A 16628-nucleotide genomic window follows, 5' to 3' on the forward strand; every position below is an offset into this window, starting at 1 on the left:
ACCTCCGCGACGAGAGTTGGTGTGATGTCGACGCTTGGCTTGTCCGGATATGGCTGGCAAAGATCGTTCAGATTCAGCCAGCTCTGCGCCCACATGTTACCTGGAGGGGAAAAAAATGTCATCACATACAAGGATGTACTAGTATATAGCGCACCGTCCAGTGGTGAACATTGACTGAAGCTTCGAAGAGCAGCAACAATTTCCAGCACACAAGGTAAATGAAATATTCTTAGCCGATTACTGTTTCACTCTCTGAAGATTGATTAGTATTCGACTATGATACGGTATATTTGTAATATTTTTGACACTTTTATAGTGCGGCAATCACTGGTTTTTGTGTGTGTGTGTTTTGTGTGTGTGTGTGTGGTTTTTTTTTTAGGGGTGCTAACATAAAATATTTTACGTTGATGTTTAGAAGGCTATTTTTTCTTTCTTCAGCATTCAATAAATCATGTCACGGATGACCTTCAATGAGAAGCGTTTAAAGTACTCGGACAAGAGTTTGTAATGTTCATTGTTATTACGTTCAACACAGTCATTTCAATATGTTTGCGTGTGAGTGTATGTGTGTGTGTTTTACAGTCTATTTGTTTGTTTGTTTTTTTTTACTTCTCTACTCTCCTTTGCTGTATGATTAATTATTTGTTTTGTCAAATTTAATGTTACCAAATATGTTAGCTCTCGCACTTTTATTTGGTGTTTTTCAATAAAACCGCGCGAAGTCAAATTGGAATTTGAAATAAATTGGAGTTATGTTTTTACCAAATAAGTTTCAAAAAGAAACCAAAGGAGAAATTGAATATAAGTTGGAAATTGAAGGGTAGAAAGAATTATTGCCCTTATTTTCAGTTATGTTGTTGTTGTGTTGTTGTTGTTGTTGTTGTTGTTGTTGTTGCTGTTGTTAAAATTCAGGGCGCTGTTAAATGGGATCTTAATTCATGTTCTCTCCGTAATGTGTTGGTATACATTGATACTTGAATAAACACGTTACACCTTTCATACATAAACGAAGTTCTGCAATTAGTACCATCAAATGAATGAGAATGGGACAGAACGTCAATGACCAACTCAGCTTCAAATAGCATTACAATGAAAGTGACAGTGAACTGTCGTGAGCGCCATTAAAAATTCAAAGATGAACTACTTCTTCTATGATAAACAAGGCGAGGCCGAATGAGAAATTTCTTCCAGCGCATGCAGGAGCGAAAACCGTTCACTGTTTGTTATATACACTATAAACTGCGTCTCGGACGATAACTGATATAGTCAATGTCGAGACCTGAATATATATTTTTCAGGGCAAGGCGAATGGGCAATGCTGTTGGATGAAGAGCTCTTTTGGGAGTGATGGTCATCGTCGGAATCTGTTCGACGGTATTTTCAACCTTAAAGCCTACAATGGTATTGCTACAGAATGCCAATAATGTCCAATCGGGTCCATAGAATCTTTGCAGATGGGATAAAATCCACCAGCCTATGTATAGTTCGCACTTACTCTGATTACAATGTTTGTCATCACGCCTAATAGCCTATTATAAAGATAAAATCTTTAGCTTTAGTGCCCTCGGGAGTATGGGTGATACTCAAATAACACCTGACTTTTGATCTACGGTTATCTGTACCTATTCCCCCATATCCCCTCCGATCAGATCAAATTATAGCACTTTAGGAAGAAGAAAAATATTGACTCTCCACTCTCGTACACCATCAGAATTAGAAGGAAGAAATTAAGAAAACAAAAACACAACATGACAACCGTCCCAATACGTGTATGTTGGCCCAGGGTCACGAAAAAATTATGTAGCCACCAAATTTCAACAAGTTATCGATGGCCCGATCTGACAGCTTTAGTTCAAAATGAATATTTATATTGATCTTTCCTTTTTATTTTCTGTCACTACGTTTCTTTTGGCGGCAACCAATAATTCAGATTCAAAGAATTTAATAGCCTGAGCGGGCCACCAGAGAAAAAAAAAAGCAGGTTAATGTATAGAGTTATGTTTTCATTATCTACCATCGTTAATGTGTGTGTTCTTAGGTGTCCTCAGTTTTTCATAAAGCTGCTTTTACACCATGTTCCTGGCAATCACGGCAGCTTCGTTTCAGGCCTTCGTGGACAAAACGGAATGGACTTGAAACAACGCGGTGAGACGGGATAGGCAAACGCGACAGGCCGTGATTGCCGTGATATGCCTTGTCAGATTTTTTAACTGTCAAAAAAAAAAAAAAATGCCACGGCAGTGCCGGTGCCAATGAGGAATCTTGTATGCAGTGATAAAACGGGGTGAACGCAGCAAAACGGGGATGCATGTAATAGGCCGCAACAAAACTCGGAGGCTGTCCGTTGCGGGTTACTGAAAGTATTAATAGTCTAGCCTGGCCAGACGCCGAAAGAACAGCGTCTGATAGCTATATGTTTACCAGGGCCAGGACTGGATTGAACAAGACTAGAATGCAAAGGGGGAAATGCAGGAGATGTCTCATCTAAACCCACGGCGCACTATTAACGTTTCTGGCAAACGGGGCTGCCGTGGCCGCCGGGAACATGGTGTAAACGCAGCTCGAAAGACTCCATTGCAATTACAGACACAAATAGTCGGCTGACTCCAAGAATCATTATTGTGGCCTACACGTGTACAACATTGCAGTATTACAATCCTACCGTCATAAATTGGATCTGAACTCTGAAGCGCAATTTCGCTTGCGTTCGTGGTGCTCTAAATGTCAATTATCGTATTATTGAGGCATTGTTTGCAGAAGTCGACTGATTTCATGATATACTTTATCACGTGAAATCATGATTTAGCAATTTAGGGGAACAAATCGGTATTGTATAGTGCAGTGTGCAACAGCACTAGTTTTATAATTGTTGTGTAAAGGTCATGAATCCGCCTTCCCTTTTATGAACCAATTTAAGAGATAAAGAGATTAACTCAATGCACGCACGAGGGCAAAATGTCACAATGCTGTGCAGTTCAATTCTCCATGATATCTAACTGGAGGAAAATTCTAGCTGTTTTAGTTAGGCATTACATTTTCCTCATCTTTTCCTTTTCGTGTGTCCTGATAATTTCTTGTACACTATATCAACGAGGAGAAGTACTTCCCATATGACAATAGCGTCATGGCATCATTATGGAACATTATCACGTAGGTCGCGATGGAGTTTGACAAACAGAAGCTGAATCGAATGCATTTTCGATAGTCAATTAAACTGTGTTAAGTCATCAACAAAGTTCGCTGCGATTAGCACATCAGTAACGTTGACATGAATCTATTTTAATATTTCCCAATCGATTTATGGGTTTACTTTGATCTCGTATCGAGAACATGTGACATTTACTGAAGTCACTCATTGTTTACTTGAGGTGTCCTTTTCAGCCTATGTGTGCATTGTGTGTGTGCGCGCGCCTGTGTGTTTTCAAACTATACAGGCTAGGGGTATAGATGCAGAGTCACCCTCTCCCCCCCCCCCCCCCGACAGTATCTATTGCCTTTCATCGACACTTATTATCAATCTTTAATCATCCTTTGTGGAGGAGATGTATGTTGGGGAGGGGGATAGGAGTGGGTAAGGGGACAGATTCTGCGCACATTGATAATAGTCTTACCAAGCACATGAGCCGGTATGGGTCCCCGAAGGTTGATGAACCTCGGTCCGTAGACGTCGTAGAGCTTCCTGCGGACGTAAGCGTGCAGATTCCTATAGAGGGGCGACAGCGTATTGTACAGATCCTCAACTTGATCCTCCAGATCGTCCACCTCGTACCATGATCGCCAATACGCGCCATTGTCCGGTTGATCTGTGGAAGGTACGGCCAACAGAGGTGGGAGGGGAGGGACATGGGGATGGAGAGAGGGAGATCACAGAACATAAGAAAAGATGGATGTGAGTATCAGTGATGCCGGCAGGAAAACAATAGAGAGGAAATGAGAGCGAGAGGATAGGAAAGTATATATAGATAGAGGAGGAGGAGGTGGGGGAGGAGAGAGGAAGAGAAGGTGAGCGATACAGGTTATCACTCATGGTAGAGAAAGAAGAAGAGAATCATTCTTACCAAGATGAGTAAATAATGCGAGACATCAATCATAATTACTATACAACGTATGGTGACAAGTCAATGCTATCCAACGTGTACCACAGGTGCAACAATAACTTAAAGGTGATGCGGCGAATCCCCGTTCTCTGGCGTCGCCATGGTGACGGAGGAGAGGCAGGTTTAGATGCAGGTTTTACCTTTGTCTGCAAGGGCGCAACAACATAATAGACCTGGCGTGGTGTCAATAACTGCCAACTATGGTGGAATTTTGAATTATTAAGGGGGAACTCGTCATATCCGAAATTAAAGAGCGATGGTTTAGAGCAAATTGACCATGATGGAGCCTCTGATTATATATCTTCCCAATTCAAAGGCGACATTTCCTGCTTCGAAGGGCGAAGCTCAAAAGCCTCAGCCGCCCAGGGTTATGCGACAGTCGGAAGAAGGGGAAGAAAAATCTCCCTCAAGTGTGCCTGAAGTGTTGCTATAGTCTCTGCTTGGCGGCAGAACCCACTGAGCGGCTTTCGAGTAGTCAAGCTAATGGTTTTATAGCAGTGTTTGTGTGCTCATTAGTTCGTGTCAGATAAATCATGGGCGACAGTTTACATGATGAAAGAATAATAAAAGCTCAACCGTTAGATAAAATATGATTCTAATTAGATTCTCACTGTAAATATACTCGCGTCATCGGGCTCCGTCACGGCAGCAGTGAATTCTTATTGTTTTGAACTTTACAGGACACGGTCAGTCTCCATCCTAAAAGCTTTTCACCTGATGATACAAAGTAACTGTTACCATGGTAACGTACCTGTAAGTGAATATGTCATAAGTGACGGGTTACTCACTAGTTCGATATGTGGATCCCTCTCTTCTTTAAAGAATGTAAGGTTCCGATTCAATTTTCCAAAGTACACGTGACACATCTGTCTGCTAATTTCTGAAGCTAATTCCCTTCAAGTGGCATTAAAAAAGTGAATGAGACACAAAGGGGACATACAAGGGACATACAAGATCACAAGGTTTTATCGCAGTTGTCAGCGTGTCTAATTTCTGTTGGATCTTCACTTTCAATATGCCTTTTATAACATAAGCACATTTGTGATAATGAAGCATTTCTCAAGATCGACTGTTAATGGGTATAATGACTTCACAATACCGTTCGCTTGAGCTGCCTCATTTTTAAGTTCCACGTAGCGGGCGTAGTCACTCCTCGCCGGCGCGCCGACCTCAGCCCGCCAGGCATCCCACGCCCAGTAGAGTTCCGCGTAGTCCTGAGACGTGGCCATTATACGAGTCAGATCTACCGGTGCAGGAGATAACCAGAAAACTAGGGTCAACCTCTGTACCTTATCTAACTGGACCAGGTCCAGATTAAAAAACAAAAACAATCACAAAACAGCAATGACACATACCGAAGCCCCCCTCCCCAGTACCATGCGAAATAAATGCAAATTCCGTTCAATAATTGCAATAGCCATGACGCAGTAACTATAAAAGCAATGGTCATACTTCGATCTGGTCGTTATTTTGGTAGCTGCAATATTGCCCCTTCATTGGTCACATTTACTAATCAGGATTCCTATGGGATGTATTACGAAAACTGGCAGAAACTATGCAGGAACTACATTAATACCTGTCACTAGCTCCATCACATCTCTGTATTTATACCACACACCATAACGCACTCTGTCAGAATTGTATCTAACTAAAATTTATCGAACACCAGAATCATTTTATACCAGGCTCCAGCGAGTAACATGTGCCGTCTTCTTTGCACGGTTTTCCGGTCGAGTAGCGGGTCTCCATGTTAGCAAGCAGGTTGGTCAGCTGCAATAAAAAACAGAAAGAAGATTCAAAAGAGCTTAAAAATAAGGCTCTCATACAGGCTGACATAATCTTGCTTGCATTCTAAACAGGAAAAAAACAACAAGAACAAAAACCAGCCAACATGGAAATAGATATCAAAGAGTCACCCAACACTGGTATACCTATAATCAGTATACAGTTTCTCCACCATTAGCAGGCACAGTTCTATTTCAGAAGAAGGAGACGCAAATAACAGAATCAAGGAGACTTCCAGGTCATCTGAAGACATGGCTAAACATTTCATATCTTTGTAACTCGTTGTATATATATGCAGTATACAGAGCATCTTAAGTTAATCTTACTAAGGGAAGAAACAGGTGTCATATTTTAAGAATACCCTATAAAAGCACTAAATTGTATCACTACATTCAATGTTGTCGATTAATCTCTGCGCATTCACACATTGCATCGTATTACTCTGATTTTAAACGTATTATTTTCTGCTAATAAAGATTACGTATAGGAACGTTCATACTTGAATTAATTAAAGAAAATTAACTTATAAAAAATATAAGAAATAAAAAAGTGTATCAACGAGAATGAGCTATAATTCATCAACATTTCGAAACATACAACAGTCGTGCCGGTATAAGCAGGACAGAGAGTTTTAGTGGTTGCAGTTGGAATAGGTTTGGCGAATTTTCACCCATTTTTTAGGCGCATTGGGTGGAAGTTAGAAAGTCAAACCTGTCTCTAACGGCCAGTCAAGGAACACGGAAAGGCGGCAGTTATAGACAGGTGACCGCTATAGACGAATGACCTCAGGGTTGACTGTATTATTGCATGAAGTGAGAAAACCAAAGATCGTACACGTGTACGATCTTTGAGAAAACTTATTACATGAATCTGTTTTATACCTCTTCTAGTTCTTGATCTGCAAGGGCAGCATCACCCACGTAGACGAGTTTGTTGAGCTGGCGCTCCGTGTCGAAAGAGAACCCCGTCCGGTTGAACTTGAGAGCCTCGAGTCGCATCTCAGCTGAGAAGGCCGATGCTTCCAAGCTCGCTGCAACCTGCGAGAGAGGTTAAAAACAGAAGCGGTAGAAATTAAGGATATCGTTATATCGATTTTTGAAATATTTTATATGTAGATATCTAGCAAGTTAGGTGTACAATGGATAGAGACGCACATACATACATACATATATGCATACACATATAGGGCCCTACATGCGCATATACATACATACAGCTTGTACACATACATATACATATATATATATATATATATATATATATATATATATATATATACATATATATATATATATATATATATATATATATATATATATATATATATACATATTCATATTATACATATACATATAGTAGAGCAGATAAGCCGAAGAATTGTGCAAAATTTGACTAAAGCATGAAACTTTCACCATTGTTAGTACATGCTATAAGATTAATTTTAAGATCGGGAGGTAAGTCTGAATTGACCTCTGATGACCTCTAGAGGTCAATGACCTCAAAATCTAAGGAAATTGATATTTTGCGTCATTGTTTAATGATAAACACAGTAATGATGTACTAAAACTTAATATTTGTCACAGTGAAATTGTCTTTATGTTCCACAGAGCCCTGACAGGTTTCTACCTTTGACCTCTGATGACCTCCAGAGGTCAATGACCTCAAAATGTCAGAAAATTGATATTTTGCATCATTGGTTAATGATAAAACACAGTAATGATGTACTAAAACTTAATTTTTGTCACAGTGAAATTGTCTTTATATTCCACAGAGCCCTGACAGGTTTCTATCTTTGACCTCTGATGACCTTCAGAGGTCAATGACCTCAAAATGTCAGAAAATTGATATTTTAAAGCGTCACTCATAACTGAAACACGATAATTATGTACTAAAAACTAATTTTTGTAAGAGGAATTGCCTCAATGTTCCACTGAGCCTTTCGAGTCAGATTTCTACCTTTGACTTCTGATGACCTCAGATGACCTATGATGAGGCCAATGACCTCAAAATGTCAGAACATTGATATTTGGTGCAATTGGTTGATGACAAACATGATTTAGATGTTATATTCATTTGTATTACAATTGAATTGTTTTCCTATTCCACAGAGCAAGAGAAATTACTCACGTGTCTCTACCTTTGACCTCTGAGGAAGGTGACAGGTCAATGACCTCAAAATATCAGAATATTGATATTCTATGTATAGTCAATGGTCAACTTTGTAATACCCGATGTACAATCATTTATGCTATAATAGAAGAATCTTGTCATTCCATGGAACATTGGTCATTAGCCTGTGCATTATATCCAACTTTGACCTCTCAGGACAATGAGAGGTCACTGAGGTCACATGTGTAGGCTTACCTGTATTGATGTTTGGCTTCATTGGTGTAATCGTAAATGCTTAATCATGTACAAATCACGCACTGATGTTTTGATCAAAGTATGTATGCATATTCCACAGAACATTGGTTTATAGTAACAGGTCTCTGAAATGTGAGAGGTCAATTACTTCAGAAATAAGCTTAAGTTTCTTGAGTGATGGCAGTGACCTCAAATACAACTGTTATGTTTGGGTTAGTTATGTAGACTAGCAAATATAGGCAAATATGGCCATTATCTCGACACTCGAGGAAAACAAGGCCCACGAGACTGATATACAGAGTGTTTAATCTATTCAGTGTAAGTCTCATAGATCTTTTCCCCCATTTGTCGGACTCATTATGGGACTGGTTTGCCTAAGTGTCAAGCTCATGGGCAATATTTGCATAGTTTCCAGCTGGTGGGCCGTATTGGCCAGTGTAAAGCTGGTGGGTTGTTACAGTATGACTGCGATGAATGACTCATGGTCCTGGAGTATACAGTCCACAGCTGCGACATCATGGACCATCTTGAAAACTTCGACATACTGTGAGGCCCAACATGCATTCCACATGAAGCAATCCTGTGTATTGCAACTAGCTATTGCCATCCGAGACCTACCCAGGGAATAGATAAGCATTCATGGCAAACCATGGAGAAAGCGGATTGTGCAAAATATTTTGGAGTTCCAATAGGAGGCTCAGCTGGAAGCAAATCGCCACAGCAGCTTAAAAAGGTTATACTTCAACCAAAGACTCTCTCCAGACGAAGATACGAGTATCATAAAGTTCAGGTGTTTTGCTACTCCATGCCGCTCAGGACTGTCCTGGAATATGCATGCATCATCTGGGATCCATTCACCCAGGTGAAACATCATGAAGTTTGGAATGATCCAGAGAAGATATGCACTCTTTAGCTGCAATGACCATCATATGCAAAACAAGCAGTGTTACAGCCACACTTGAAAAACAAAACAAAGCAAAACAAAACAAAACTACAATGGCAATCCCTGTAAGAAAGTACAGCTCAGGCAAATTCAGCGATGATGTTCTGCATCAAGAACCCCACAATATTCACTCCGCAGGAAGTTGTGGCTCTATTGCTGCATTCTTCAAAAAGGGCAAATGACCAAAAATGTCAGGCATCATTTGCAAGAACACAAAGTAGGCCTACTCCCAAAAAAGGTGGCGGCTACTCTCGGCCACTGTCTCTTGTATCTCTTTGAAACACTTCAGGAGAGAGATACTCAATATTCAGCTCTGTTATCAAAGATACATATGTCTCTCTTTTTGTTTTTGCATTTGTTTGTTGTTTTTTGCTTCATATAGCTCTTTGGATACCTTCTTTAACCAATTAAGAAAAGGCTCCATGGCAGAATATTACAAGATTACACAGTATAATGAAGAAGAAGAAGAAGAAGAAGAAGAAGGAGAATAGGAAACGAGATCTGCTGTCAATGATGCAGAGCCAATACCAATCAGTTCCATGGCAGATCTTAGTCGGCACTGCAAAGGTTTGGATATCTCTCTCTGTTGACAAAGGATATTCTAAAGCTCCAAGTAAGTCCATGGGGTGGTTTACATTGTCTGGGCATAGAGGGTTGGGTTGGGTATATGAGGATATGATGCTTTGTTATAACAATTAGGTCTGAGATATCTATTTTTTATGTTTGTTTTGACCATCCCGCATGGATCTCCAACGAAAAGGAATGATAATGTGTTAGACCCAGCCGCCATCGTGTTTTTTCAATAGATTTTGATATTACAGTGTAGTTGAGAAAAAAGTAACCGCTCATTGTCCTAGATGGAAGTCAAAATTGAACTGTGTGTGGAATACTCTGCATACAATTTTGGACACACACACACACACACACACACACAAAATGCATTTTTTTTTAAATATAATTATTATTTCATAAGCAGCTGGCCATTACAAACCAATGAGACCAGACATCAATATTCTTACATTTTGATGCATATCTTTCAATATCCTCCAGGGGTCAGAGGATCATCGCTAATGTTCATGTGAAATGAGTACACGCCTTTTGAATTGCTCACTTTTATTGCTATAGAAATACACAATATGTGCATCATGTTAATCATTAAATATTGTATCAGTTTCATTTTCAGTCTTGGATTAGTTTTTCTATGTACAAATAAAATAGTGGCAAAGTAAACAACTTTCACATCAAAATATAAACGAGAATACTAAAAAAGAAATAGATGTAATAACGTGCAAGGCAAATACCAGGCCTACATCATCTTAAGGTATACAAGTGAAGGAAATCACCTTATTGATAAACAATTAACTTGACTGGGATAGCGACCACTGAACAATATTGTTTCTTAAAACTCTCTCTTCTTTTCAACAAGTGGAATAAAACACATGCACATACCGGGGCATCAGTTTGGAGGAGGGGTGGGGTGGTGGCAGGGATAGTTGACCCCCACCCCATTACTTCTGAGATGTGGACTATGTTTTGTTGTTGTTAGTTTTTGTTGTTTTTTTGTTTTTTGCTTTTTAGACATAAAACTGCCCAAGTTTTTCACTTTAAGTGTGCATCGGATTGTTAAAATTTAATTCTGAAATGCAAAATCTCCCTTCTGTGAGAGGGGATATCTCCTTTCGATAGACTCCTTCCCCCTGCTTGGTTCCTTCCACAGATATAACATACTTTGGGGAATGATAATTTCCCTTATTCTATGAAAAATGTTTTTAAGAGATATTTTTATTTGAATTCCAAAGATGAAAAGGCTTTCCTATATATGCACGATTGTTCATTTTGGAGGGCAGGAGGCATTTGCCCCGCCTCCCGAGAAAATATGGGAGGGGGAATGGTGGGGACATAAAACTGTGCCTCCAAGTATTTCCTGAGATTGAGATTTTTTTTCTCACTTTTTTGACAGAAAATGAATTGTCACTGAACATTTCAGCTATATATAGCTGAAATGTTCAGTGACAATTCATTTTCTGTCAAAAAAGACATTTTTTGTTCTATATCATCACAAAGTATGTACTAGATCTTTAATTTCAGTTCCGACATATTAAAGAAAATCCCTCTTGTTGGAGGGGGTAGTGTATCTTTCAATTAACAATCCCTCCTCGGTTTCTACCCTTAGATTTGGTACACTCCTTTTACTGATAATTTCCCAAATATTCCATCATAAATGTGTATACTAGATTTTTTTTTAACATTTCTATTCTTACTGCAAAGGCTCCCTCGCATGGGAAGGATTGGGGGACAGCCCCTTTCATACCCTCCTTTTGCTGTATCAACCTCTCCTCCATGCATTGATTATGGCTACACATTTGGGTATGGACTTTTTCAAAATGGTAGTTCAACCAAGAGTGGCACGAGATCATTGAATTGCAAACAAAAGAATGCAAAAGCTCCATAATGTGGGAGGGGGATACCTCCACCCACATCCTTCTGTCGATTGGTCTTCCTCCATAGATGGCTGACTTACTACACCTTTTTGATACAATTTCGAGGTATTCCTTCAAAAGTGCCTGTGTGCCAGGTCGTTGAATCTCATTTCTCAAAATACAAGAGCTCTGTCGAATGGGAGTGGAATACCCTACCCTCGCCAACGCTGCGCTTGCTGGGTTCCCATCCATATAGACTTGATACACCTTGGTGATCCATAATTTTCCAAATATTCCCCAAAACGTATGCATCAGATTCTTAAAAAAAAACCCCCAAAAAACTTCGTCTTTGGGAGGAGGGTAGGTGAGATGCGCCCACACCCCATCAACTTCCGTATAAGTGATGACGCACACATTAAACAAGAGCTACACTGAATCACTGATTTCAGGTCTAAACCTGCAAAAATCCAATCCCCCACCCACATCCTCCCCCTCCCCCCCGCTTCATTCCTTTGCACCATGAACTTATGCTTTTACATATTTTCCAAGTTCCCCCCCCCACACGTGAAAACAGATCGACACCCCTTGCTCTGTGCACATACCCGACTTAGATAATTACCTGAAAAGTTCTGCGGAATGAGAAGCCACTTTTTTGGTAACAGAAATGCATGGTTTGTAAGCCCTACATTATAAACAATTATTAACTATTAACTATCGCAATATCAATATTAACATCCTCACATTTCATTCGAGGTATTTGACCTTGTGTGATTTTCATAGGTGAACGGTAATGGCTCGTTAATAAACAGGGCCTACGAGTGCTCTCTAAAACATCATCATGTTAACCATTGATGATGCCAAACTATTCTGATACTTTGAGGTCATTGACCTCTCGAGATCATCAGAGGTCAAAGGCAGAAACTCGTCTGTGTGCCTTGGAATATGAAGATGATGTCATTGTACACAGATATGCTTGTTTTGTACATCTTTACCATGTTTGACCTTTCACCAATGATGTCATACTTCAATATTCTGATATTCTGAGGTCATTGACCTCTCAAGGTCATCAGAGGTCAAAGGTAGAAACCTGTCTGCTCTTTAGAATATGAAGACAATTTCATTGTAAGACAGATATGCTTGTTTTGTACATCTTAATAATTGTTACCATTAACCAATGACATCACAGATCAATATAATATTTTGAGGTCATTGACCTCCAAAGGTCATCAGAGGTCAAAGGTTAAAACCTGTCAATGCTCTGTGGAATCAGAAAATGGTTTCCCTGAAGTATAGATGCCTGTTTAGTGAATCATAACCACATATATCATTCACAAATGTCTAAAAACATCGACATTTTGATATTTAAAGTTCATTGACCTCTGGAGGTCATCAGAGGTCAAAGGTAAAAACCTGTCAGTGCTCTGTTGAATCTGGAAATGATTTCTCTGTGGTATAAATGCATGTTTAGTGCAACATAATCCCATATATCATTTGCAAATGTCTAAAAACATCGATTTTCTGATATCTAAAGTACATTGACCTCTGGAGGTCATCAGAGGTCAAATCAAACTTACCTCCCGATCTTAAAATAAATCTTATGGTATGTACTAACACTGGTGAAAGTTTCATGCTTTAGTCAAATTTTGCACAATTCACGTGATTTTGAGGGCTTATCTGCTCTACTAATATGCCTATCCATTTGTTAGGACTAATTACAACATGCAGTGTACATAATAAGATACATACGTACATACATAATGCAGTATAACTTTTCAACTGCCCCTGAGCTATCTTTGGAACCCCCCCCCCTTTTTTTTTTTTTTGGTTCTTTATCAAGTTACTTTAGTTTTCCCCGCCTCGACAATACCCATATTATGACTGTATGAGGAGAACGACGATTTTGACATATTTTTATGTAATCCCGCGATGTTATCTCTCAGATGACTAATCAATGGCCGTTATTCTGAAAGTGAGATGCGTGTTTTTTTTTTTTATCCAAACATAATAGATTATAGGAGAGTGAATGAAAAATTACAGATGCGATATCAATGTGGTAGAGTAAGCTTATTTCTGATAATATTGTCTTATTGATTCAAGTGTCTGTGTTCGCAATGAGGAGTTATGGTTTACAGTGCGATTCACAGTGTACTCTAATTTAAACAGTGAGTGCGACGTAGAACAACTAAATGCTTTAAAAAGTTTAACATAATGTCATGAATACATAATTTCCACCATCATGATAATTCAAAATATTGTACTAGTATAATCTATGTCCCAAACAGCACCATCATAAGCCATGGGAAAGAGCAAGAAATGTGTGCCATCATAAAACATCTCCTATACATTGACTGCTTGATCGTCTGTAAGTCAGTGTCTGTCTGCTTCATTACTTTTACATGCTTAAAGGACCTATGCTTGTTGACCAAATTGATTTGTAGTTTCATGACCATCACTTGTGTGGCTTACAGGATATCTTTGTATGGGTCATACATGTCATAATGATAATATCTATGTTTTATTATCATTCCCTTATTTGCTTTTATTCCCTTATTTGGTATCATTAAGTCACTGTTTCTCTTTCACAAACACTGATTATTCGGGGCTTCATGTAGGTCATACTTCTCTTTGTACAGCCCCATTTCGATTTCGACCAGTTATCATATTACTGTGTTATCATGTATTATATATATATATATATATATATATATATATATATATATATATATATGTATATATATAATAGAAATAAATTGAATTATTATTATTATTATTATTATTATTATTATTATTATTATTATTATCATCATCATCATCATCATTATTATTATTACTATTATTATTATTATTATTGTTATTATTATCATCATCATTATCATCAATTCATCATTATTATCCGCCGTCGAAAGAAGCTTCCAAACAAAAATTCTTTCATTGTCATCAGCGGTCGATCATTGCTTACTTTTTGATATGACTAACAAACTATAGTTCGGATATGTTCAAACAATGGCATTTGCTAATCATATTACTTATAGTAACGTGGAAACATGCAATTTATGCAATGGTGAATTTAAATGGCATATGAATGTGATGTCTTTCTGTTAGTAGTTTACTAGTAGCATTGATAGACAGATGACAGACTATTTGCTTGGAAGCTTTTGTGGGCAGATCCAAGTACCGTAATCTGAAAGAAAAATATGGCAGAAAAACATTATGAAATAAATTGCAAATATTTGCAATTTTTGGCCACGTATTATAACGATCATGGCAGTGTAAGTCCGCGCAATCTAACATGCGTTTCATAATCATGCATAGGTCCTTTATCATGTTTGATTTGACTTAAATGATTTGATTCATTCACAAAATGCATACACATACATTATGCACAAATAATATAGATAGTTTGCAAGGAATATGTCATATATATTTTTGTGTGGATCGTCATAAGCTATTCAAAGCTTGTCTAGGACGTCATAGGCAGGTAGCGTAGATAGACACCAATAAATAAAAAATAGGTTTATAGGCACTGCTAGACAGATTATGCAGGTGGGTGAAGTTCTTATGTATCTATATAGGTAAGAGACACCGAAAATCACATGATCTTGTATATTCTTACGACAGAGCGAAAGAAGGTGTGTGCAGACACAGTATGAAATGTGAAGGTAGAGGCGTTTGTTGTCATGTAGATGACTATTCAGACGACTGGAAAAGTAATCAGTATCAATCATTAGACACACAATTAAAACGACAGACAAATAGATACAGAGACAGATAGTGATATGAGTGCGTATATGGAAGAAGACAAGAAATACCAGGATAAAATCTAGAGAGAAGTAAATCAGGGAGAGACAAACAAAATTGTTTGACGTAAACACATTTTGATGATGAAATTTGTGGGTGTCGAGAGGAGTTTCAATCGTACATGTACTTCAACTTTGTGATGTATCGCCGCCAAATATTTTTCTCAGTCATAATCACATCGCGCTATCAGAAGCACTCTCATTAATTTCGGGATTGTAACTATGATTGTGTGACGGCACGCAAGTGTTCCGGTTGATTTGTGTTTGTGTGTGAGTGCGTGGTTGTATGTGTGTGTGTGTGTGTGTGTGTGTGTGTGTGTGTGTGTGCGTGTGTGCGTGTGTGTGTGCGTATGCGCGTGTGTGTGTGTGTGTGTGTGTGTGTGTGTGTGAGTGTGTGTGTATAGTGCGCGAATAAATGCCCTTGAACTGGAAAGTGCAATCAACCTTTCCGTTATAATTTCCAAGGAGGTATCAGATTGAGAAAAGAAAAACAACTGCATATTGGATGAATAATGAAAGTAATCAAGGAAAAGGGTGAATATCAATTGAAATCGAAGGGTTAGGTGGTATGGATACTAAAACACCAACTCTATATTAGCGACCCATGATATATTTCACCAAGATTGAGTCTATGGATGGAGTGAAATCATAGAAAAGATGGGATTCATCCCCTGCATATAATATGATTTATGATTTTCATGGTTTTCATGGTTTTCCATTTTCTGCGAATTTTGCTGATTGATATCATATGAAATTATTTGAAATGATGAAACTACAACTGCATTTATAAGTACTTCTGATATCGCTACTCCTGCTCATGCTGAGCTATACAACAATGCTACACTACTCTTCTGCTACTATTTCTACTACTACCACTACTACAAACTACTACTATTAGTATTACTACTACATGTACCACTACTACTACTACTACTACTACTACTACTACTACTACTACTACTACTACTACTACTACCACTACTACTACTACTATATACTACTACTACTACTACTACTACTACTACTACTACTACTACTACTACTACTACTACTACTACTACTTCTACTACTACTACTACTACTACTACTACTACTACTACTACTACTACTACTACTACTACTACTATACATGCCACTATATCCATATTCTATCACTGATGAATTCGTATCATTTTGTCCACCTTTGTTAACCTTTCTGCTAATTTGGCCTCGAGATGATGAC

The 16628-nt window shown here is 38.4% G+C and overlaps 1 protein-coding gene across 1 annotated transcript in view; it reads right to left on the reverse strand.

The window, feature by feature from the left end:
- LOC140238376 (angiotensin-converting enzyme-like) overlaps positions 1-16628 on the reverse strand; it is a 51285-nt gene that overhangs the window by 15390 nt on the left and 19267 nt on the right. The window contains exons 2-6 of the mRNA XM_072318314.1: positions 6764-6919; positions 5780-5867; positions 5197-5340; positions 3612-3803; positions 3-100 (exon numbers count right to left, since the gene is read on the reverse strand). Coding sequence (XP_072174415.1) covers positions 3-100; positions 3612-3803; positions 5197-5340; positions 5780-5867; positions 6764-6919 — 678 coding nt within the window. The remainder of the gene's footprint in view (positions 1-2; positions 101-3611; positions 3804-5196; positions 5341-5779; positions 5868-6763; positions 6920-16628) is intronic.

The sequence above is a fragment of the Diadema setosum genome, chromosome 14 (assembly GCF_964275005.1).
Source record: "Diadema setosum chromosome 14, eeDiaSeto1, whole genome shotgun sequence".
Lineage (NCBI taxonomy): Eukaryota > Metazoa > Echinodermata > Echinoidea > Diadematoida > Diadematidae > Diadema > Diadema setosum.